The sequence below is a fragment of the Anas acuta genome, chromosome 1, assembly GCF_963932015.1.
Source record: "Anas acuta chromosome 1, bAnaAcu1.1, whole genome shotgun sequence".
In the NCBI taxonomy this organism is placed as follows: Eukaryota; Metazoa; Chordata; class Aves; order Anseriformes; family Anatidae; genus Anas; species Anas acuta.
In genome coordinates, this window is record NC_088979.1 from 136,106,461 (window position 1) to 136,131,090 (window position 24,630).

Below are 24,630 nucleotides of genomic sequence, written 5' to 3' on the forward strand. Positions count from 1 at the left end.
TAGAAGCCTAGATAATAAGCGACAGTTTTTATTAAAAAATAAGTGTTTCACTGATAAGGAGTAAAATGTTAAAGAAAGTAGTTTTGGTTTTTGTTAACTTTTTAGAGCAATCTGATGTTCTAGAAAATTCATTTTCTTTCCATAAAGTTGTTGCAAAAGTCTCTGCAGAAAATTATAGTAACTATCTGAAACTTTTAATTTTCAAATACATTTATTATTATTGAATGTAAGTATAGGATGTTAATGATTATTGTTCAGATATTCAAGTTGACTACTTTAGTGAAACAAGAATTTTCTCTGGAAAATTTGCTCACTAAAGATAATATATTTGCCCACTAATTGATGAAGTTAAAACATACCACTACATATAGTTTACTCTTTGGAACCTGAATTTCTATGTCTATTTCTATGTCAGTGTTACTAGGCTGGCTTCTGCTTAGCAATTTTTGGATAAGTTTCAGTAGTTTTCTTTAAATAGTGCCCACTTCAAAAGCTATTAAGCTGAATGTATATGTATAGAATGAACTTGCATATGATTTACTTGTGAATATGTAAGATACTTGTTAACTTTAAATAGTTCATGAAAATAAATGACCACTTGAGCTTGTTGTCTTCATTTTTTTCTTGTATGTTGTGTGCATGGCAGCTTAGTATCTTAGAACAAATATCCAAGGTAATGCCTTTATTTTCAAGAGCATGCATTCATTTCCAGTTTAACAAAGGTTTTGAAGGATACACAAAATTGTGACCTAAAATGATTGCATAGGAGAAAGAACAGTTATTCTTCCTTAGGCTGGGAAGATGTGGAACATTCTGAATTAATCCCACTGTTATGAATGGAGCCTTGGCTGTATTATAAACTTTGTGCATCCAATTTATTCTATACTGTAGTTGTGAGGCAGTATATGTTTTATGAATTATCCATGTTTCATGTATGTGCATGCTAGTGTAACGTAGGGAATGGAGATCCTGGCTCCTCTAATGTTATGATGCCACCATTGCTGGTAACAGAAGTGCTGTAGAAGTTAGTTGCAGACCAGTAAAAGGAGGCGTTGGTGGTATAGTGGTGAGCATAGCTGCCTTCCAAGCAGTTGACCCGGGTTCGATTCCCGGCCAACGCACATCAATTTTTTTCCTGCTTCCTCGCGAGGGGGAGTGGAGGGGCAGTCACCGACCTTAACCACCAGTGATAGGACCCGCGGTATTGGTGTCAAGCTGAGGCAGGGGAGGTTTAGGCTGGACAGCAGGAAGAGGATCTTCAGTGAGAGGGTTGTTGCACACTGGAACAGGCTACCCAGGGATCTAGTCACTGCACCAAGCTTGTCGGAATTAAGAAGTGTTTGGACTGTGCACTTAGTCACGTGGTCTGAATTTTTGGGTAGACCTGCGTGGAGCCAGGAATTGCACTCAGTGATCCTTATGGGTCTCTTCCAACTCGGGATATTCTATGATTTTGAAGGTGATTACTGTCTATTTATTGATATGTTTTTTTGCAATGATATTACAGAAGGGTCTGCTTGTTAATACGTGTTGTATGATGACTTTTTCCCTGTGCAATAAGAATTTTTCTGTTAACAGAATTGAGGAGGAGTTGTGTGGATCTTGGAAAAGAAATCTGTTGCGTTGCACTTCTAGGGCATGCCTACCATGCTGCCTGTCTAGCTTTGTAGGCTAGGAGACAAAAGTGAATGGGAGACAAAAGGGATGGTGTAGAATCTGGTTGATATCTTGTCTGTCGTTTTTAGGAAATTATTTGTTTAATTGTTAACTGATGAGTTATACGTGTATTCTTGATATCAACGCCCTCATCACATACTTGATACTTAAATTACTTAAATAGTCTGCTGACTTGCTGAGTATGGGACCTTTCAAAAATATGTGTTTCTTGTTCTGAAATGGGCACAGTAGTGCCTTTATCAAAAACTTTGGGGCTGGAAAAGGATTCATTCTAGAAATGCTTACTAGGTATAAAGTATCAACTTAGACAATATTTTAAAGTACCATGCTCTGAGAGAAAAAGAAAAGAACTTAAGTATTGAGCCCTAATCCTATTTCCATTTTGGCTTAATTTGTGATCTCTGCTCTCAGCTTCCACATCATATTGCAAAGGGTTTAATCCTACTACTATATTTTTAAATGATTTTATGGGGCCTAATTAAATAAGTAGTAATCAACCTGTTCCATATACTTTTAATATACTTTTATTGACTGTAACAGAGAACATATCATAATATTCACTTGGTGAAAAGTCATGTGACAGAAGTACTGTGTTACATGCTTAGGAGTATGCCAAGAAAAGAAGAAACAACAAGGAGAAATCATGTGCATGTTATCTGGAAGCAATGTTTTCTGTTGGAAAGCAAATCAGCATTTTTGTTGTTAAGGAATTGAGAGCTGGGCAATGTGAAACCTTTCCAGTTTGCCTCATGAGAGTCATATGAAAATGAATTCACATCTTCACTTGCTTGTATGTGAATTGAACCCTCTCTTTAGGAGATTATGAAAAGCCATATTCATCTGTTTGATGTGTGAACAAAAAGTCAACAAGTCGTCTTTTCAAGTGTTAGTAAAGGGAGAAAGGTACAATGATGATGCAATTTTCTTTTCATGTGGAAGGGAGGGATGCCTGTTCTTTTCTGCTTTTAACAGTATATCCAGAACTTGAAAAACAAAGGATTAAAAGTTTGCAAAATGACTGGACTTTTTTTTTTTTTTTAAGTGTTTGGGTTACCTCAATTTATGTTGTTACATAATCTGAATTTCCAGTAGGTGGTTGGAAGGAAAAAAAGAATATGATTTTTTTTTTAAGTGTTCTACTTCAAGACTAGCAACTGAGGCATGTGAAATTCCTAAATCTTTAAAATCTGAGACATAATCTGTAGTCTTTTTGATAATTTGATCATCAAGTGGTGGAGAAGTAGGTTAATACCTTGTCTCAAATTGGTAAGTACTGTGTGCCTCTGAGAAGGACTGTACTTCCAGGGTTTGGAGAAAGATGAGGGGAGGAATTTAATTGGAAAAATGAGTGTGCATTAAGAGACGTGCACTAATAATAAAGAATTGCTATTTATTTTTTAGTATAACTTGTATTGAATCCTGTTTTGTATGATAGAGTATATTAGTGGCTTTCTTGCATATGTTCATGGTTATCTATTGGCTTTTCTAACAAAAATGGAATAACATTTTCTAAACTTTGACACTTTGTTGTCACAAACTCTACAGAAGTTAAAGAAAAACAATATTCCTTTCATAATACATGTATTTAATCAGTCTTTACTAATTCTTTTATTTGACCTTTTTCATTTTTAATGAAGAGAAAAGCTGTCTTTAACTACATATCAAGGCGACCTACTGAACTTTTAAGCTCCTGTTTTTTATTATTTTTTTTTTTTCAGTTGAAGTAACACTGACTTAAAAACAAGAAGGGGTGGGGGTAATCCAGCCACATTTTGAGCCAGGCAAGCCAATTCTTCATTCCAACTTATTTTTCTAATTATTTCAAGCATATATTCTGTTTTAATATTTAAGAATTAGAACTGAATTCTTTTTTAGTTAGCATTAATGATAGTCATTTGTACATGTTTCTACACATCCTTATGACCATAAGGATGTGTAGAAATCCATATATTCATAGATTTACAGTTTTGTTTGACATGTCATATTAAATTGTTGCTGTGATGCTCAGTTACTAAGATTGTACTGGAACTCTCATATACTGAATTCAGAGTAGGTTTTACTATGCTGAATTGAGTTTTGCTTTGTTCTCTAGTTTTTACTCCTGGAAAGCTTCTCCCTTCTTCATACAAACACCTCTGTCTAGCTTCTTATAAAAATACATTACAGTGATTTGCTAGTAAAAAGGTTTGATATTCAGGAATGATGGATGTTAAAAGAACAGAGGCACAGGTATTTCAGTTATTAATCTAAGTTGTTGAAATTTAAAATTTTTAAGTGGAAATGCATTTGAAATACATATGATGATTCTATTTTACTCTTAAACCTCAATTTCTTAAATTAATCCTACATAGGCTATAAAAGAAAGACCAGTGTATGTCTTAGCATTCCAAAACTCTCAGCAGTGGATATTTTTGTACCATTTATTTCCTTTCAAGTAAAAAATACTGTTACTTTTTGTAAATTGCTTATTCATGTAAACATATAGTTGGAGTGTCCTGTTGCATAAATTATTTCCTGTCTGGAATTGATACCTCTCTATTCTTTTGAGAAAGAAGCATGAAATAACAAAGCACTGTATCTATCAAGACCAAGATGAAGATAGAGATTCCTAAATCTTAAATTGACTCAAAAAGCCATTCGTTTCTTATGAAATCTTAACTCTCTCTTTTTGGAGGAAAAAAAAAAAAAGGTATTACAATTTGTAAATGTCTTACCATATTCACAGTTGAGTCATGAAATTTAATGATTTTTTTTGAAGGATTTTGAGCAAATTAATTGATAACTGCTTTCTATTACTGCCAGAGAACAAATTCTTCTTGTAAACTTCTTTTCATGTTAACATCACCTCAGCCTTCTTCAAGCTACATCTCTCAGCAAAGAGGTTCACTTGTGACTTTTTTGGAATCCATGATGAAAATATTTCACTACGAGTTTGGTACTTTTGCTCCCCCTATGGTAGTGAAGACTTCTAGAGGTACTTTCTGTTTCCTGCTTCTCTCTGGAAGTTGGTTTGTTAGCAAATTCAATTCTAAAATGACCTTAAATAGAAGTTGGTAGTTATATCAGTAGTATAATTTAACTGGAGAATGATCTCAAGGGTGGATTCACTTCTTTGGTCTCTACATCTATGATTCTAGAGGTTATAAATGTTCTTGTTGTTATTTTACTATATTATTCTGAATAAAATTTAAAGCATTGAATCATGGACCTAGGGTGGAAGGGAAGTCTGGAGGTTTTCTACTCCAGGATTCTGCTTAAAGAAAGATAAATTAGAGTAGGTTGCTCAGAGGCTTGTATAGTTCAAGTCTGAGTATTTTCAGGGATGGAATGTCTACAACGTCTGTGGGCAACCCTTTCCAATATCTGGTCAAAACTACTGTATTCTGACTTTATCCTGTGCATCTTGTCTTGTCTGTGTGTAAGTCTGAGAACAGTCTGGCTTTTAAGAGGATTGTCTCCAACTTTATGGTCCCTAGTGCAGTAAGCGTACTTTAAACGTGAGAGTTATTAAAGCCTACTGTGGTCACTTTGCTCCAGCATTTTCAGGGCAATTACTCACTGATCTTTGTTAACTAGTTAGTGGGTGACAAGTCATACTTCTCTTAGCTATTTGTTGAATACAAATATATTTCCAGGGCTCCTGAGTAGCAGCAGTCTGAATCAGGGTCACACAGGTTGTTGTTCTGGACTTGATTTTGATTAATTATAGGTATATGGCTGGCTGTACATAAGAGAAATGTTTAATTCAAACTGCTATTTAATTCTAACTATTTTTGAGATTTTGAGGGTGGCTTTTCTAGACAGCACAACAGATTTTCATTATATCAGCTTTGTCAAAATTGTCATAGGAGTCTGTATAACTTTGTGAATGCTTTGGCCTTTAAAATGAAAATATGTTTGTGATGGAGAAAGTTTTTAGAGAGATATTAAAGAAAATTTAAAATTAGTAAACTGTGTGATTCTTTTTTTATATAATGAAACAAAAAAACTGTTTTCTTCTGTGATCTGGTCACAAGAAATCAATTATGGTGAAGACTGGAAACCTTGGAAGGACTTTCCATAACATCTTAAGCTGTTAGAATTCAGTCTTCTGAGAAAGTATCTGTTGATTCTGGAGCTGTTTTTATATGATACTTTTGCTGGAGTTAAAATGGTCTTGCTTTGAACTCATCTTTGGATACCTAGAATGAAAAAGTCGGTATTATTTTACAGAGTACATTCTAAAAATTGGGAGAAACTGATGAAGATTCATGGGCAGCTAAAATCCGCAGTGAAAAAGTAAATGTTACTAAAACTGCTTATGTCAAGAGGTAACCCTCTGGAAGAATTAAGTCCGTCTTTGTCTTGATAGAGAGGGTTTTTTTTGTTGTTTGTTTGTTTGTTTGTTTGTTTTGTTTTTTTTTTTTCATGACCATAGATCTCAGTGACCAGAACACTTGGAAAACAGACTATACAGACCTTCTCTGTTCAACCTTCTAATTTGAAATATGTGCTAAAAGTACCACTGTGGTACTTGCAGCCTTTTCTTCTGGATGATGCTGTCCTGAGTACGTATGGTTACACATGGAATGCCCCTGTGGTCCATGGGCAGTGGTCTGGTATAGAGACAAAAATGGTCCGTGCATGTAGTAGATTTCTATCTCAGGAAATACTCTGGAGTAAAACTCAACAATTATTTCAGAATCACAAGCAGAGTAGTATTTTAGACATTGGCCTGGGGTTGACACCTTTTTATTGATCTAGGTGAAAACACTTCTGTTCTGATTTTTATTAATTCTTTCCCAAACATAAATGTACACCAATTAGTGGTAGTTTTACATATGTATAGATGAGTTGAGGAGCAATAAGTGAAAGTTATGCAGTTTCTCTCTAATATTGCACTTCTGTTTTCCCCTCTACATTTTCTTTTTCCTTCCCTTTCATCTGAACTGTTCTAGTTTCTAAATTCTAGAATAGACTGGATCTTCAAAGATCAAGTCCAACTACCTGACCACTTCAAGGCAAAAAAAAGAAAAAGAAAAAGGCATTAGGATAATGCTCTTAGTAACATGCCTCTTGAACACTGACAGGCATGGGGCACTGACAGTCTTTCTAGGAAGCTGTTTCCGGTGTTTGATCACTTGACAGAGAATTTTTTTCCTAATATCCAGTCTGAAAACATTCCCTGTCACAGCTTTGTGCTGTTCCCTTGCATCCTGTCAGTGGTGACCAGGGAGCAGAGACCGGCACCTCCCTCTGTACATCCCCTCCTCAGGGAGCTGCAGGGAGCAGTGAGGTCACCTCTCAGCTCCTTTTCTCCAGACAAGGAAACCCAAGTGTCCTCAGCCTCTCCTTGCAGGACGTTCCTGCCAGCCCTCGCACCAGATTTGTTGCCTTCCTCCAGACACTTTGAAGGACCTTAACATCCTTTTAATATCGTGAATTTCCAGAACTGCACACAATATTCAAGATGAAGCTGCACCAATGCTAGGTATAGTCAGAGAATCACCTCTTTCAGCTGGCCATGCTGTGTTTAATACACCCCAAAATGCAGCGTGCACTCTTGGCTGCCAGGACACGCTGCTGCCTTGTGTTGAACCTGCTGTCAGCTGGCACCCCCAGGTACCTTTCTGCTGAGTTTTCTGCAGTCTATCTCCTTTTTGTTCTTTTTCACTCACGTAATACCATTATAAATTACTTTATTGTACTATACTTTTTACAAATAAGTTTCTTAATGGCTTTTCAGAGATCACCTTTCATATAATATGATTTTACTAGTTTTCTGATGCTAGTTTCTTCTAGGTTATGTTTGAGCAATTGCCAGTTCTTGAGTAGATTTTCCATACAAGACTGTCATGTTTTTCTTCCTGTCTTAGGTGAATTTGTAAAAACAGTGCCTACCTCCTCTGTAGGGAGCTATCAGAGCTTCTTCTTTTGTGTGAAAGTGGAGCTATTACTTTTTTTTTGTGCAACTACGTCAATCAAGGGTAATTAAATGGACTAGAAATTAGCACTTTGTTGCTTTTTTTCTTGCTTTAAGCATTGTTTAAAACAAAGCAAGCTGCATACTGAAGATGAGGACCCACAAGTTCTTTAAAAAAAAAAGTAACATTGATTCTACAGATTATCTTAAGTTCCATAAATAATAGGTATTAGAGATTTTTTTGCTCATATTGTTTAGTATCTTTCAGATGAGAGTATGGTTTGTGAACAGTATCTTTATTTTAATTTCCTTATTAAGGACTATAGGCAAGGAAAGAAGAACTTTTGTTTATGACTATATAATTTTTTGAAAAAACTTTGAAGATTTATTATACTTATAAAAGGTGTATGTATTGTTGTTTAATCTTATACTGTGATATATTTTCTTCTAAAAGTGTTCAAGATTGGGAAAGGCAGTTATAGAAATCTTGTAGATGGCATAAGTTGTTCTTATTGCAGGAAACTGGTATAATTGCTGCAGCATTTGCATCCACTGCTTTATTCCATACAGCACTGTATTATGTGGAAATAGTATTATTTCAAAAATAGTTGTGAAGTTAGGTATGAAGTATATATGACGTAGAATCTTACTTGCTTCTTACAGGATCTGGACATTTCAGATTGGAGCTGACTCCCGAGAAAAGAACTAAGGAGTAAAGTTTTTTTTTGTAAGTTTTTATGAATGTTAAACTCACTCTGGGAATGGATTGAAAAAATTGAGTTATTCAGTTTTATTTTACGTATCTTATTTTGTGCAAATCAGTGTTTGACTTCTGTAACATTTTCTAATGTGCTCAGTTCTAAGTCTTGAAACCTTCTAGAGACACTTTGGGATAAATGAATAGATGAGCAGATGAATAGGAAAAGAAAATTCTGTTTGTCTCATCTAATGCTTGACTATCATCACCTTGTTTGACTAGACTCCTTGCAGATATTCTAAACTTGACTGTATATATGGCCTTAAACAACATGATGTAGTGCCTAATGTAGATGTGCTTTTGGGTGTGGTTGTGTCCTCCTGAGGACTCACAAACTAATTTTTTTTTTCATGATTCCTTGAATATATTCAACTGTGCTTCATTTGGGTTGTGGAAAAGAATCTTACACGGGCTCTCGTATTTTCTTAACAGCCACATACATTTCAATTGAATCAGTTGTAATATAAGCAACTACTACTGCTAAATAGGTGGCTTTGCATCTGATTTCTTACTTCATTATCTTTTTGTAAAAAAAAATAAAATAAAAATGTTTTAATCCAATGCTGGGGAGTAAGTTCTGTGACATGTTCTGTGTTGTGTTCTTCCCCTGAGCCCCCTTGAATGTAGCAGGAATCAGTTAAAGGACCGGATACACTGTATACAGTGTACTTTTTTCTTTTTTTCCCCGTGACCTTGAAGTCTCTTCCTTTAATATCTGATTGGACATACCTCTTTTGTGTGATCAAATCCAGGCACCAATTGCTGTATTATTATGCCTTTTGTTGATGAAGTGCAAACTGATTCATAGTGGTGGATATTTCTTACATCCCGTACTGTGACTAAATTGGCATTTTGTTGATACCTATTTTTCATTATCTCATGATGAAGGTAGTACATACAGCTCTTGAACATCTTTGTATGGAATGGTATTGTCCATCTCATTGAAGGATAAAAAGGCAGTTCTTTTGATTAAAGGAGCAGAATGCTCTTGTTTCAGTCTCAGCCGACCATCTTCAATTCAGTATCTGTACATGCCAGTTCTCAAAGAATGTTTAGATGTTCAGTCAACAACATCCAGTTGACTGAACATCTAAACATTCTTTGAGAACTGGCATGTACAGATACAAGTCTGTATGACTACAGAGATTTAGATGCTCAACCATAAGGAGAAAAAAAGTAGACTTTATTTTTTCTCATGTAGCATGAAATTAAGCCTTGCATCTGTGATCTCCAGTTGTGTTGTACTTATATGGCACATAACGTTTTTTCTATTAATTTGCTTTTGGCAACATATCATTAATTTGAATAATATTAAACTGGAGATTGAGCTCCAGATGAGCTTTGGCCTTTCTAATTTTGTCCCTGCACAGCCTCGCAACATCCGTAAAGTTCTCCTCAGTTGCCCTCCCTTTTTTCCAAAGATTATAAACCCCCTTTTTTCTCCTAAGCTCAAGCTGCAACTCTCTGTTGAGCCAGGCCGGTCTTCTTCCATGCCGGCTTGTCTTTGGGCACGTGGGGTCGTGCACGTGGGTTCCTGTGCCATTAAGATTTCCTTCTTGAAGAGTGCCCAGCCTTCCTAGACTCCTCTGCCCTTCAGAACCGCCTCCCAAGGGACTCTACCAACCAGTGTCCTGAGCAGCCCAAAGTCAGCCCTCCAGAAGTCCAATATAGCAGTTTTACTGGTCCCCTTCTTGGCCTCGCGAAGAATAGAGAGCTCCACCATTTCGTGGTCACTGTGCCCAAGACAGCTTCTGACCACCACATCTCCCACCAGTCCTTCTCTGTTTGAGAAGAGAAGGTCTAGCAGGGCACTTCCCCTGGTGGGCTCACTAACCAGCTACATCAGGAAGCTATTTTTCACGCTCTCCAGAAACCTCCTAGATTGCTTTCTCTGGGCTGTGTTGTGTTTCCAGGATATGTCAGCGAAGTTGAAGTCCCCTGCGAGAACAAGCACCGACGATTTTGCAACTTCTGTCAGCTGCCTGTAGAACTCCTTATTCATCTCCTCGTCCTGTTTTGGTGGTCTATAACAGACCCCAACCAGGATGCTAGCCTTGTTGGCCTTCCTACCGATCCTAACCCACAGGGACTCAACCTTGTCATTCCCAGCCTCGAGTTCCACAACATCAAAAGGCTCTCTAATATAGAGAGCCACACCACCACCCCTTCTGCACTGCCTGTCCCTTCTGAAGAGCCTATAGCCAGTCATTACATCACTCCAGTCATGAGAGTGGTCCCACCATGTCTCCGTGATGGCAACGAAGTTGTAGCCTGCCTGCTGCATGATGGCTTCCAGCTCCTCCTGTTTGTTACCCATGCTGCGTGCATTAGCGTCCAACATCAAGTCCAACTCCTGTTCCAGTGTGCGACCACCCTCTTGGTGAAGAACCTCTTCCTGATGTCCAGCCCAAACTTCCCCTGCCTCAGCTTAACACCACTCCCGCGGGTCCTATCACTGGTGTTTACAGAGAATAGGTCACCTGCCTCTCTGCTCCCCCTCGCAAGGAAGTTGTAGACCATGATGAGGTCCCCACTCAGCCTCCTCTTCTCCAGGCTGAACAGGCCCAGTGACCTCAGCTGCTCCTCATATGTCTTCCCCTCTAGGCCATTCACCAACTTCATCGCCCTCCTCTGGACACTTTCCACCAGTTTAATGCCCTTTTTGTACTGTGTTGCCCAGAACTGCGCACAGTACTCGAGGTGAGGCTGGACCAGCACAGAGCAGAGCGGGAACTTAGGGGGACTTAGATACCTCATTAAATACTTGTAACTTGTTCAAAGTAATGAGTACTCAACTTGAAATAGCATATTTCTTAATAGTAGAAGAATTTTGAGTATCTCTGAAACAATTACCAATTTATTATTATATAACTAATTTATTAGTTATGCTTTAGGCATAAACATTGAATTTCTCATGGAAGTCTTGTGTAATTTTTTTTAATTCCAACATCTTTTTTACTTAAAGATCACATTTATTGCAACTACTAATACGGTCAAAGTTTTCAAATTGAATAATGGTCATAAATATTACTCCAGTCTTAGGTCCTCATGGTGTTGTTGATGTTTGCCTCTGGTTAAGTGTATACTTCACTTCTTAGAAACAGATGATAAATACTGAAATTTGAATGCAGAATGTAGGAGCTGTAATATGCTTTCCTGTTTAAAACAAAACAAAACAAACCTGAATTATTTTTCTGTAATGTTGTTGTGAACTCTTCATTGAATAAATAACAAACAACTAAGCGAATGTTAACCACATGGATCATGTAGGACTTTTTTTCCATTCAATTTTACTGTATAGCCAGCTATTTTTAAAATCTGCATAAGCTTTTCATTACAAACAACATACTGCTATAAGGCAAATTACAGAATTGGAAATTACAAAAATAAAGCACTAAAAGGATTGAACTCTTCAGTGATTTAAAGAATTGAGCATTATTGCATCTTGTAGTTCCATTCTTTTTGAAGAAAAGAGTGAAAAATCACCTATATTTCAGTACCTTGTTAAACCTGTGATTAGGAGGGATTGATACCTGACAGTGATGCCAGAGGAATTTGGCCTTAAAATGAGGAATGAGCAAACCCCTCAGAATAAAGACCCACCTTGCCAATTCTGCTAGTAGCACTTGTTTAGTTTGTTTTGACAGTGGTCTTTGGTAATGTTTATGTTGTTCTTCATACTGAATTCCTGTCCACAGTAAATGAAATACATTGCTCTGATTATGATCTGATTGTTATTAAACAAATTGCTTTGAGTGTTGAGATCTCAAGCAGAAGTGAAGGAAGAAATTAAAATTTTCTTAAAACAAACAAACAGCTTTCCAGATAGTCTAAAGTTACTTTAATTTCCAATTTCAAAACATTCATATTTTGGTCTTTGTGGAGATGTGCGTCCTTTAGGGATATGTATATTCTGTAATCAGAAATTTCTAACAAATGACTTAGTAGCTACTCTAGGTTGTTAAGATGCCCTAATGCTTATTGTGGAGTACTAATGGGTATAGGTCAGGAGAAGAGCGGAAAAAGAGGTTGTTCTCATTTTGAAATTGCCCATGGGCTTTTTGAGTTTTTGCAGAAGAGCTGTGAGGAGAAGTTAACGTGAGCTGGCTTGAAGTTTTTCAATAACTAGTTTATCATCTGTTCCGCTCTTTGTCACAGCATCTGTGATGCTTTCTATATGTATGCTTTATAAATGTATATATGTGGCATATTATGCTTTCTAAATGACTGTTTTTTTTTTTTTTTTTGCTTCTCATACATATTTTGGATAGGCTTTTTGGAGCCTGCAGTTTTGGCCAAAGATTTGTTCTTCAAATAATGCGGTCTATGTTATGTCCGGTGAAGAAAAGCCTGTCCTAGATTGAGCACATTGAATGAGTCATTTAGTAAGCAAAAACAGGCAAGTAAAACTGATATGTTGTCATAGGTAGGGGTTAACTACTAGCTGTATTTGCCAGAAGTAAAAATGCTGCAGCCCCACCCTGAGCCAGCTCCACACATACTGTTCTGACAAAACAAAAAGCGATATGCTCTGTAAGTTGTTTCTTTAAAATGTACAAAACTCTGCAAGTAAGATAGACACTCAAAATTACTGACTACGTAAATGTGTCCAGTTGAAAGTACCTGGCAAAATTACCGGTATCTTTGTTACTGAAGCACACATATTTGATTTATCAGGAAATAGATCAGGACTTGATTAATTTGAATTCTTACTGATCAAAGGTAAACTTTTAAGTGAATGAAGAATCATTCTTTGTTTAATGTTTGGTGTCTCTACCACTTCTGGATATGAAGAAAACTGAGAGTTCTGGTGGGATTACAACAGTCCTTCTCCTAACAGCTGGAGAGGGGAAGATGGTCTTTTTTTCCATTATTCTTTGTGAAAGACCACTCACACCACTCATCTTCCTGTGTATAAAAACATGACTTTGGTCTGTGTGTTGGGTAAGTGCATTTCACAAAGTTCTTGTGACATATGTTAAGCTGCTGGTCAAGCTTGGGTGGCTGCATTTTGTATAGGAAAGCTTGCAAGCATCTCAGATATACATATACATTAATCATGCTTTGTTATCTGTCGGTCATAGAGAATGAAGCCCTGAACAACCTGATCACTGTGGGCTCTACTTTGAGCAGGAGCTTGGATGAGATAACTTGCTGAGGTCCCTTCTGGTCTAATTTTGTATAATTTGGTGATTACAAACCTGGTCATAAAATCTAATCTTTACTGAAAATGAAGTGGCTTACATTTTCATAATCCATGGGAAGTTTTTTCTTTTCACAGGAGTGTGACTCTGGGGAGTTTCTCAAGCTTTGTAGGACATGACTGGAGAACTGTAATGTTTTGGAAATGGCCTGGGCTGTGTTACCTACTGTGCTTTTTCCAGCCGTAATTTCTATGAATCTGTAATTTTGAGGTTGATTACTTGTTGCCCAATTTCACAGTTACTTAATTCCAGTATCAGGCATACTTAAAGAGACCACATTTAGTCATGGTAAGAGTATGTGTGCTGTTTTTTTTTTATATAAAAAAAAAATCCTTCTTTAGATTGACAGTGCTTAATGTATTCTTTCCTATTTTGATGCTGCAAATAATGCTCTTAGACTGTGAGAAAGGAAATGTTTGATAGCCCATCTTAAAATAGCCTGATTTTAAAAATGCTTCTACTAAAGCTGTTGCAGTTCATTGTCAAGCCTTAGGCTAGTAATGCAGCTTATTGATACCAGCATTGTGTTTCCATTACAAGAATAGGGAGTAGAGTTGAGAAATGGTATATTTGCGGATACTTTGAGCATTGTTATCAGCTAAGCTTGCAATGAATTATTCAAATATTTTTAGAGCTAAATGAACATGTACTTTCAAGGTTGAAAGACTCCTAAAAGTTGGCTTGATTAATTTTTTTTTCAGCGTGGTTCTTAAAGTATTGGAATGGTCCTGTTTCCTGCTTCTTGCAGAAAGCACCCTTTTATGCAAGAGGTAACATATTTTTGGAAAGACAGTATCTCCCAGTGATAGCTCTGGAAAAATCAGAGAACCAGAATAGCCTGAGTGGGAAGGGACCCAAAAGGATCATTGAGTCCAACTCTGGCTCCACACAGAACCACCCAAATATCAGACCATATGTCTTATCATATGGAGAATTGTCCAAATGCTTCTCAAACTCTTGACGGGTTTGATGCCACTTCTCTGGGGAGCCTGTTCCAGTGCCTGACCATCCTCTCGGTTAAGAACCTTTTCTTAATACCCAACCTGAACCTCCTTGATGTAGATTCATGCCGTTCCCTCAGGTCCTGTCACTGGTCACTAGAGAGAAGAGATCTGTGCCTGCCCTTCTGTTTCCCCTTGTGAGCTGTGGGCTAGCATGAAGTCTCCCCTCAGTCTCCTCTTCTCCAGGCTGAACAAAGTGACTTGCCCTCTAGACCCTTCACCATCTTTGTAGCCCTCCTTTGGGCACCCTCTAATAGTTTTATGTCCGTATATTGTGGTGCCCAAGACTGCACATGATACTAAAAGTATCCACACCAGTGCAGAGCAGAGTGGGACAATCGCTTCCCTCGATGGGTTAGCAATGCTGTGCTTACTGCACCCTAGGATGTGGTTGTCCCTTTTATCTGACAGGGCACACTCACTCATATTCAACTTTCCATTGACCAAAACCCCCAGGTCCCTTTGTGCTGAGCCACTCTACAGTCTCTCATCCCACAGTCTGTACATACATGTATATCCAGGGTTGCCCCATCCCAGGTGCAGCATCCGGCAGTGTTAAACTCTGTATTGTTGGTGATTGCCTAGCTACCCAGCAACGTTCTTCCTCACAAACAAACAAAGACCCTTGCAGTCATTAAAACGACAAGTATTTCTTATAACCAGAAATGGATATTGTACCATATTCTATTTTAATTTAACTAGATCTATCTAATCACATTTTAAGTGTTGATTTAATAAATTTACCAATAAGAACTTGAAAATAATTTTGTTAAAATTTGAAAGATGTGTGTTTGAATTAGTGTTTTTATAGTAATGTTTCTCAACGGATATAAACTGTAAGTGTCCACTTTTGACACTAATTTGGAGATGTCCTTCAAACCTTTTGAATTCTTCTATTTGAGCATGTTTTTACAGTGTTAAGTTTCTCCAGATCATAATCTATTTTAACTGAAATAAATTTCATTTGTATATGTTTTGACACTTTACAAAAATTTTATTTGGATTGTCCTTCATTCATATATTACGATTTTTATTAAGAGCTTATACTTATTATAAACTTCCATGAAGAGCCATGTATATCTTGAGTTACTTTCATTAGCTGAATTACTCTGCATTTTTGCAAAAGGAATGGCAATTTAACTATAAATATATCAAAATGCCACAGAATTCAGGACTAAAACTCAAAAAACAAAAAGAAAACAACAACAACAAAAACACTTTTCTTTGTTAACATGAGTACAGAACTACAAAGTACAATGTAGATTTTCATTCCATTAAATTGGATCGCATTCATTACTACTGAAGAAAATTCATCATTAGGAATCTGATGGTCAGAAATCCTGCTTGTATTTGGTTTCAGTACCATTTATTGAGGTACTGGGTTCTTGACCACAAAGCTTGCGAGCAATAGACATAACTTTTAAAATAACTCTATTTTTCTATCTTAAAATGATAGAAAAACTTGCTACATTCTTATCTTGAAAAGATCTTCAACAATATTGATAGGCAGTGCTTATCTTTTCCCTTGAAGATTCTCAAATTCCATCTCAAAAATGGAAAGTTTTGTTACTTAGCTTGATCAATAAAAACATTCTTCTTAAGTTCTAGCCCTTGAGAGCCCTTCCATGCTTGAAGTTCTAGCCCTTCGTATTCTGAGAGAAAATATTCTGCTTTAGGTTATCTTTTGTTGAACTTGTGAATTTGAAAGATTTCAGGCAACTTGTTATAACTACTTATCTCCATGACGGAATTAATGAAAGATGGAATCTTCTTTCTAAATGAGAAGGTGGTGATGTTAGGAAGAGTACATAGATGAGCTAGGAAGCAGTTGTATCTAAGTGAAGGTCTTTACTCATCTGTCATTTAATTGAGGTACGATATGTGAGTCGTTTATTTCTTTAGCTTTCTAGTTAAAAAATCAACATAGTATAAAATCAACATGTTTCTCTTATGAAACTGATCAATGCGATATACCCAATTTCCTGCAGTACAGAATGCTGTATTACTTCATGCTGATGGTTTTTAGGATTTGACTGCTATAGCTTATTCTACCTTTAACACTGTAACTTTTGTTTTACAATATCTTTATTGTTATTTTATAAGTAGACAGGGTATATCTGTTTAGTGGTTTTGTTTTTGCTTTTAAATCTTTTTTTTTTTTTTACTATATTCTAGTACCATTTGAAAGATGGATGATGATGATTTTGGAGGATTTGAGGTATGTTATTTTGATGACTTAATTTTGATATTAAACTACTTACACAAACAATTTTGGCAGTGTTCTTTTTAAGAAATGTGTTACACCTGTGCTTCTGTTAATTATAACTTCATGAAAATGTCAAATTGAATTAAATAGTAGCATACTTTCAGTAATATTTTATTCCTGTGTAGAACAGAAATAGGGGATGATAAATACATTAATTTTATTCCTGTGTAGAACAGAAATAGGGGATGATAAATACATTAAAAACTTAAATCGTGGATATTATATTCTCTATATAAATCTGTTTAAACTAGATTTCAGTTCTTAAATGTAACTTATATTTGTTCAGTAATAAACATGTCTTTCTATGCACATCAAATATATGGTCTATTGTGCTTCTACATTAGTTTAATTTCTCTGATATTCAATTTTGTAGTTGACAGTTTTTCTCCCTTTCTAACTGAGGCCTTTATTATATGTGCTTTATAGATGGTTTATATTTGACTCAGTTCTCTGTAGTGTTCTGACAAGTAGTAAGATGCATGCTCAGAGTAGTTAAATAAATAGTTTAGAAACTTAAGTTCATGTTCTGCTTTACACTAGGAAAATATGCCTGGAAACTTTGGTAGATAAGTATGTTTAATTTTTTTAAATAAGAGTATATAGCATTTTGTAAGAAAATAATAACACTTCTTCCCTGTTTGTAGGCAGCAGAGAGCTATGAGTGTGGAAATGGTGAAAAGCAGACTACATCTCCTGCTATTTCTTGGGCAGCATTTCCTACAGGTATTGATTTAAAAGAAAAAAAACCTAACAACACTAACAAAATTCTTAGTAAGGTATTACTGTCCTGTATTCATTGTAAGTATTAGTACCCAGAAGGGGATATAAACATGATAAAATTGTGGACAGCAGTGAAAGCCAGGCATAAGAATGTTCCAGAGTAATTATTTTGGGAAGCTGTACTTCTCAAAATTTCACTTTAAGAAATACATGTAAGAAAGATAAGTACAGTTTCTCCAGTTCAAAGGCTTAAGACAATTAGGGAAGAAGAAGAAACAGAACTGCTCAAAGGATGTTCTGAATTTTGAGCATGAAAAGTCTATTGGAAGGTTTTTTAATACATAGAGACATAAAATGTTATAAACTAACCCACTTTCCCTTTGTAAAACTTAACTTGGTTTCTCTGAAAGTAAAACCCTGTTTGTACCAATATGGAGGTGAATTATTAGATGATGTTCTAATTAAAAGTTGTTTAGTCTTAATCTGCAATGCAGACTGTATTCTGAAGTGTCTGATACGGTTGAAATTTTTATTTCCTGTTTGTTAACACTAATATGTGAACCAAAGCTTCTTTGAAACTTAAAGTTTTACTGTGTGAAGTTCTGAGGGAAGGGAATATAAATATGTGTGAAACTTCTCTTTTTTTTTTTTTTTTTTTTTTTCTGTAGATCACACTGAAGTCTAAAGGCATTCCAAATTTAGGAAAATGCTATTCCTTTACTTGGAAAACATAGGGAATCTTTCCTTTGCAAAGAAACAATATAATACTTTGTCTAATCTAGTAGATCGAAGTTAAAATATTTTTTTCTGTTCCAACTTGAGACTTCTATGATTTTGTGAAATGTATTCATTTTAAATCTCAAAATTTTCACTAGTGAGATGTCTTCAGGGTGGAAGAAAAGGTAGGAAGTTAACTTGCATTAATATTAGTTTCCACTAACAATTTACACAAAATTTTAAATAAATAAAAACTCCTATAGAGTAAGTCAGATATGTATATTTAAACTATTATCAGTTATTAACTAGATTCATAATGATAGAATTTAATACTGCTTTGCACTTGGTATATACTTATTAGTGGTATGATGGGTTGCTGTAGGTAAATGGGAGTAAAAGATTGCTTGAATCATGCCAACATACTTCTGAGCTTACTCATCATAGAGGCTGGACATATAAGCACTCCTTGGGAAAACAGTGAGGGTACTGGTCTAGCAGGAAAAGGTAAATAAAGACCTTCAGGAAAAAAATAAAATAAAAAATATTCCATCATAAATATCATAATTGTATGTTATATAATCATATACATCAATGCTATGCAATATATAAATATGTTGTATCTTATGTATGATGTAATATTAGAACGATATATCATAAATTCATCGATAATATAATTATGTAATATATAAACTATATATACTGTACTATAATAATTATAATTATAATCGTTATTCTATTATAATTCTCTTATGTAGCATTGTCAATGTATATAGCTGAGTCCCTGGAACAGCAGCAAAATAGTAAATATTTTAATGTTGAAACACTCATAGTTTTGCCTCTCTTCCACAGTTCAGCTACTAGGAAGATAATCAACTCTGTTCTAATTGAAACCAGGACAGTGTGCTTCCTTCAGTTTACCAGAGTATATAATTTGCTTCTCGTAGCTACATGGGATGATTAGATGAAGCAGTTCCTGACTCGTTTCTTAGTTTCCCTAGCCATAGATACCAGAGATAAGCCAGTCTCTCTTTTTATATTTCAAATCATATTTAGTCATATGAGAAGAATGAAGTTGTAAGACATTTACAATGGAATGTTCACTCACTTAATTCCAGTTACTAAATGTAAATGGAACCTAAGTGCCTATAGTTCATAGCTAGTTCCTAAAAAAAACTCTTGGCATCTTCTGTAGACTATTCTGCAGTTTTCCAATCTGTGTAACTTTACAGGATCAACTGCGGGTGGTTGTAGCTTTTTGTGAAAACCGTTGAGTAAATGGAAGACTTAAACCTTATCATAAGTGCACTTGACTATTTTGTGTTAGAGATATTCATCCTAGAATAAACATTCTTATGCTACCAGAAGCACCTTAAAATTATGTGGCTTTTTATTACCATTTTAAGTTTTGGTTTATGTATTTCTCTTTACCAAATCATTCATGCTAAAACTTCATAGTGAAACAACGGAATAGGGTTTTCCCAGCACACAGTGGGCACCAAGACAGTTTTAAATCGTTTATCTGGAAGTGGTATTGATTTAAAAATAAGCCATTCCAAGTTGGTCAGAAAATTATTGCTTCAGATTGGGTAATTTATCTTTATTCAATATTTGTAATTTGAATAAATATTCACACACAGAAACAGTTCATTCTGTTGCCATTTGTTTCAGTTATACATCAGTGATGACAATGTTTCTTTTGTAACAACAGCAATTAAGAATTGCCTAAGGTTAACTTCATAACAGAGGGAATTATAGAAAGGACTCTGTCACTTGCATTCTGTTTACTGTCAATGACTGTAGGTTAACAACTGGTTATGCAGCCAGTGCTGGTCAGCATAGTTTTGGTTTCTATGACTATGGGACCATTTCTGAGGATTGATGACATCTTGGAAGAGACAGAATCTATCCAAGTAATGCAAAGTGCATCTCAACATACTTCCAACTCTTTTTTGTTTGCTTAAAAAAAAAAAAAAACAAACACACACACACACACACAAAAAAAAAAAAAAAAAAAAAAAAAAACTTTTAAACTAGGAAATAGGGAGGGAGAGACCAACTAAGTGAGAAAATGGTGGAGTTTGTAAGCAAAGTTTCTGGCTTGGCAGGAATAGAAACTAATCAACAAAACAAGGCTGAAAGAGTATCACCGCAAGTGTAAACACAAATAATAACATGCCTGTGGAACAGCATTATGGGGGAAGATCTCATGTTTCTAGGAAACAAGCACAACTGGTCGCCTCTCTGAAGTGACCTGTACATCAAAACACACTGCATGGGAAACAAATGGGGAATTAGAAGTCTGTGCATTGGGATCATAGAAACATGATGAGGATATGTCACATGACTGAAATGCTGCAGTGGGTACACATATGCCTTTTAAGAAGCAAAGGCCAGGACAAGGAGTTGCCCTTGATGTAAGAGAGAAGCTGGAAGGCACAGAGCTCTGTTTTGAGGGAGGTGATCAGTCAGGTACTGTCAGGGTCAGGATTAGTGGACAGGCCTACATAGCTGACATGGCTGCATCTGCCTGCTGTAGATGAGGCCTTCTTCAGCTATCTGGAAGAAGCCTCACATTTGCAGGCCCTGGTCCTCATGGGGAATGTTAAGCACCCCAGGATCTGCTGGAAGGACAACACAGCAGGGCACAAGCAATCCAGGAGACCTTCAGTGTAAGAAGAGTATAATGTTAGGTTTGATATGAGAGTACTTTTTTAAAATTATACTTTAACAGGATCTCTGACAATATTATCTCATACAAGCTATATCGCTATCAACATTCCTTTGCCATTTGTTTTAGAATTAGGTTTTTGATAAGGCCTATGCATACTTTTTCATATTTTTTTAAATAAGTTGGGAATGATTTCTCATTTTTTGTATGTTGTGTAGTCATTTGAATACTGAAAGACTTTCTTCTAATGTTCAACTAAATATCTACAACATTTTGTGGCTGTTATAAGGTTTACATAAGAATTTAGGAAATTAATATTTCCCTATGTGCTGTGAGTTCAGATATTGGAATACTATATCTACTTATTTTCTAGAATAGATTCTCTTTGGAAGAATAAAATTTGGAGAGCTTCTTGCAACAAACTTTAAGATAGCATCTTGAAAGATTTCAAGATTTTTCTCTTTGTATTTTGATTTACTGCTGTAAACTGGTATATGTAGAGAAGCAACCTTAAACTTCATTACTGGGATGAAAATAAATTTTTCTTGTGCAGGCAAGGATTACAGGCTTTTACTGATCTCTGCTTCTAATAATAAAGTGCATGACTTCGTCAGTTCTTACATACAAACGTATTGTAGAATATTGTAGAATGTGAAGTCAAAAGTTAATAAATTATCAGTTCAGCTCTGGCAGCCGTTTACATCTTATATAAGCCTTCTTGAGTATATGACATTTGACATATGTTTGGACAATTGAATATGTGCTCCTTTCCTTTATAATACTGTAGCTTTATCAATGAACAATATATATTTTCTTTAGAAATTCATCAGTACTATAGAACTACTGCATAGCTTACTTGAAGCTAAAGGATGTGTATAGAATCAGGGCACAATACTGTGGAAGCATAAATTTTTTGTTAATATCAGAGTGGCTGTCTGTCATAGCAGGTGGTGTAGCAATTGATGATGACAGGATCTGTAAAGTGGCTTTGAGTTCCTATCCATACTAATGAGCTTCAGGACTTACTGCAGACTAATTGCAGCCTGGTGCTGTGGACTTGAAGGACCATTAGTTACTGGAATGCAGTCTAGCAATTTTATCAGAGGGAAGTCTTTGTTTTGGGGGTTCTCAAACTGTTCCATTATGATAGGAGTAGTATGGTGAGCAGGAAAGATGGAAAGGTCATCTCCAAAAGCACATTTTGAGCTGAGCTAAAATACTAATATAATTCCATCAAGTGTATGTGCAAGTAGAATGAATTAAGAGAGCTTCAATTAGGATCCTGATATTTTTCTGTCTGGTGGTCTGTTTTCTTTCTTCTTTTTGGTAGATAAAGGCATGTTCCTGTATCTTTACCTGAATCCCACAGCTGGGGAGGTAAAGGAGATGGGATACGGCATATCTGGTTTCAAGGCATAGATTGTCATTTTGAATGCCATTAGTTGAATGTATATGCTTGTTTGTTTTGTTTGTGTATACTTCATTAAACAATGATATTTAGGGGCCTTGTTCAGCGATAGTGGGATCTGCAGTTCAGCTGATGTATTAATGATAACATGAGTGGCTTCTTCTAAAGCAACTGAATATATGTTTTGTTTGCACAGAAGTAATTATCTATAGCAGAAAGGTCTCTTGTCAGAAATTTCAGGTTTGCATTATAAACATGTTGTCATTACATGATTTCAAAGAAAATGTCAGACTTAACATTTATTATGCTTTATAAAATATTTAACAGACATGGCTGCTCAGGCTGAAATAAATATTTAGTGTGAAGAACTGGATAAATGCAGTGTTGTCATTTCATCTCTGTATAGCCTGATGAGTCACTAGCTCTATTAGGAAGTTTTGTTAAGTAACATTTTAGCCTTATTTAGATTCTTAATGTAAACATTTTTTCCTCTTCTATAAAGGCATACCTGTAGCTGGCTATATAAAAGATTGTGGGATTTTGTTATTACATTCAAAATTTGTGCAAAGCTTTCTCTTCCCCTTTTTCTTAGTTTGTATCCGAGTCTGTCATAAAAATGCTCCAGTTTCTGTAGTGATGGGTTGATAATGACCCTCTGTACAGTTTCTTTAATGGCATAACTGGAAATTGCTATGAAAGAACTTACACTCCAGTATTAATTATATTTAAACTTTATTTTACTTGTTGCTACTGTGATGTGTTTTTCTAGATTTAAATTTCAGAAACAGAGTTAATTTTTGAATGCATCTTCATGTTTGTTTTTTGTTTTGTTTTTATTTCTTTCATTAGTATCTGAAGTCCATATATCTCAGAATATTTCTCCTGATGTTCTTCTGGAGCACTCTGTGCCTTCATCCTGCCTGGTTCCTCCTGACTCATTCACTTTATCAAATGATAATGTGGCAATGGCTATTCAAACAGCCAATGTTATAAACCCAGCTGTACTTAAAGAACAGGTAAAGCAGCAATTTTTGTTTCAATATGGAAACTTTATGTATTAAATATCTTGGCATTGTATCTTTTATGTGCAAATTTAGATTAATTATGTTTTAAGAACAAAAGCTGTCCTTTAGATGATTTCTGTGAGTTAAACTCTGAAGTAAAATAATTTTTGATTCTTTAGGAGTGTGGAGTGTAAGCAAATGGTGTTTAAATCCTCTGACTGGGAGACACTGTACTAGTTTGGTGTGGACTGCAAGAGAGATGTGTGTTTAAGAGCTATTACAGTGTTAAAGACATGCTGATGATGCCAGGGATGAATGTAGGAAACAGTAGGAGAAAGGTTATTGTATTGCTGCTAAACCTGTAGAGATTACAGCTATAAAGATATGTCATAATTTTATGTTTTTTATGTTTTTTAAGTGGTTTTAGTATTAGAGAATTAACACTTTTTTTTTCCTTAATTGGAATTGTTTTTATTTTTATTCTTTTATATTCAGAGAATCAGAATACTGGGACGTTTTCTATTAGATCAGGTTGTCCAAAGCCCCACCCATCTGGGCCTTGAACCCTTTCAGGAGTGGGGCATTGACAGCTTCTCTGGACAACCTGTTCCAGTTCCTCACTACATTCATAACAAAGAATTTCTTCTGAATATCTAATCTAAATCTACCCTCTTTTAGTCTAAAACAATTACCCCTTGTTCTATTGCTACACTCACTGATAAAGAGCATCTCCTCATCTTTCTTCTAGGCCCTCTTTAGGTACTGGAAGGCTGCTATAAGGCCTCTTGGGAGCCTTCTCTTCTCCAAATTGAACAACTCCTGCTCTCTTAGTCTGTCTTCATTAGCAGAGGTGCTCCAAACCTCTAATCATCTTTGTGGCCCTCCTCTGGACTTGCTTTAATATGTCCATGTTGTTCTTATCTTGGGGGACCCAGAGCTGAATGCAGTACTCCAGGTGGGGTCTCACAAGAGCAGAGTAGAGAAGGACAATCACCTCCCTTGACTTGCTGGGCACGGTTCTTCTTTTCATGCAGCCTAGGATGTGGTTGGCTTTCTGGGCTGCAAGCGCACATTGCTGGCTGAGGTTCTGTTTTTTGTTCACTGATACCCCTCTCTTCAGGGCTGCTCTCGATTTATTCTCCATCCAGTCTGTATTTTGGGACTGCCCTGACCCAGGTGCAGGACCTTGCACTTGGCCTTCTTTAACTTCATGAGGTTTGCACCTCTCAAGCCTGCCAAGGTTGCCATGGATGGCATCCCTTCCCTACAGTGTGTTAACTGCACTGCTCAGCCTGGTGTCATGTGC

General features: G+C 36.0%; 1 protein-coding gene and 1 non-coding gene across 25 annotated transcripts in view; both read left to right on the top strand.

The window, feature by feature from the left end:
- The window catches only part of CCDC91 (coiled-coil domain containing 91), a 169,231-nt gene that overhangs the window by 12,399 nt on the left and 132,202 nt on the right, over positions 1-24,630 (top strand). For 12 of the 24 annotated variants that reach the window (XM_068658939.1, XM_068659108.1, XM_068659064.1 and 9 more), the window contains exons 1-4: positions 16,717-16,759; positions 17,452-17,530; positions 18,627-18,748; positions 23,170-23,336. In XM_068658939.1, coding sequence (XP_068515040.1) covers positions 18,631-18,748; positions 23,170-23,336 — 285 coding nt within the window. In that variant the 5' untranslated portion in view covers positions 16,717-16,759; positions 17,452-17,530; positions 18,627-18,630. Of the gene's footprint in view, positions 1-8,242; positions 8,307-12,607; positions 12,736-12,784; positions 13,829-13,903; positions 14,311-16,716; positions 16,760-17,451; positions 17,531-18,626; positions 18,749-23,169; positions 23,337-24,630 lie in introns of those variants that run through there. The other 12 variants (XM_068658948.1, XM_068659048.1, XM_068659146.1 and 9 more) reach the window with 7 other exon arrangements.
- TRNAG-UCC (transfer RNA glycine (anticodon UCC)) lies at positions 1,050-1,121 on the top strand. Its single transcript has one exon. It is a non-coding gene; the product is annotated as a tRNA-Gly (tRNA).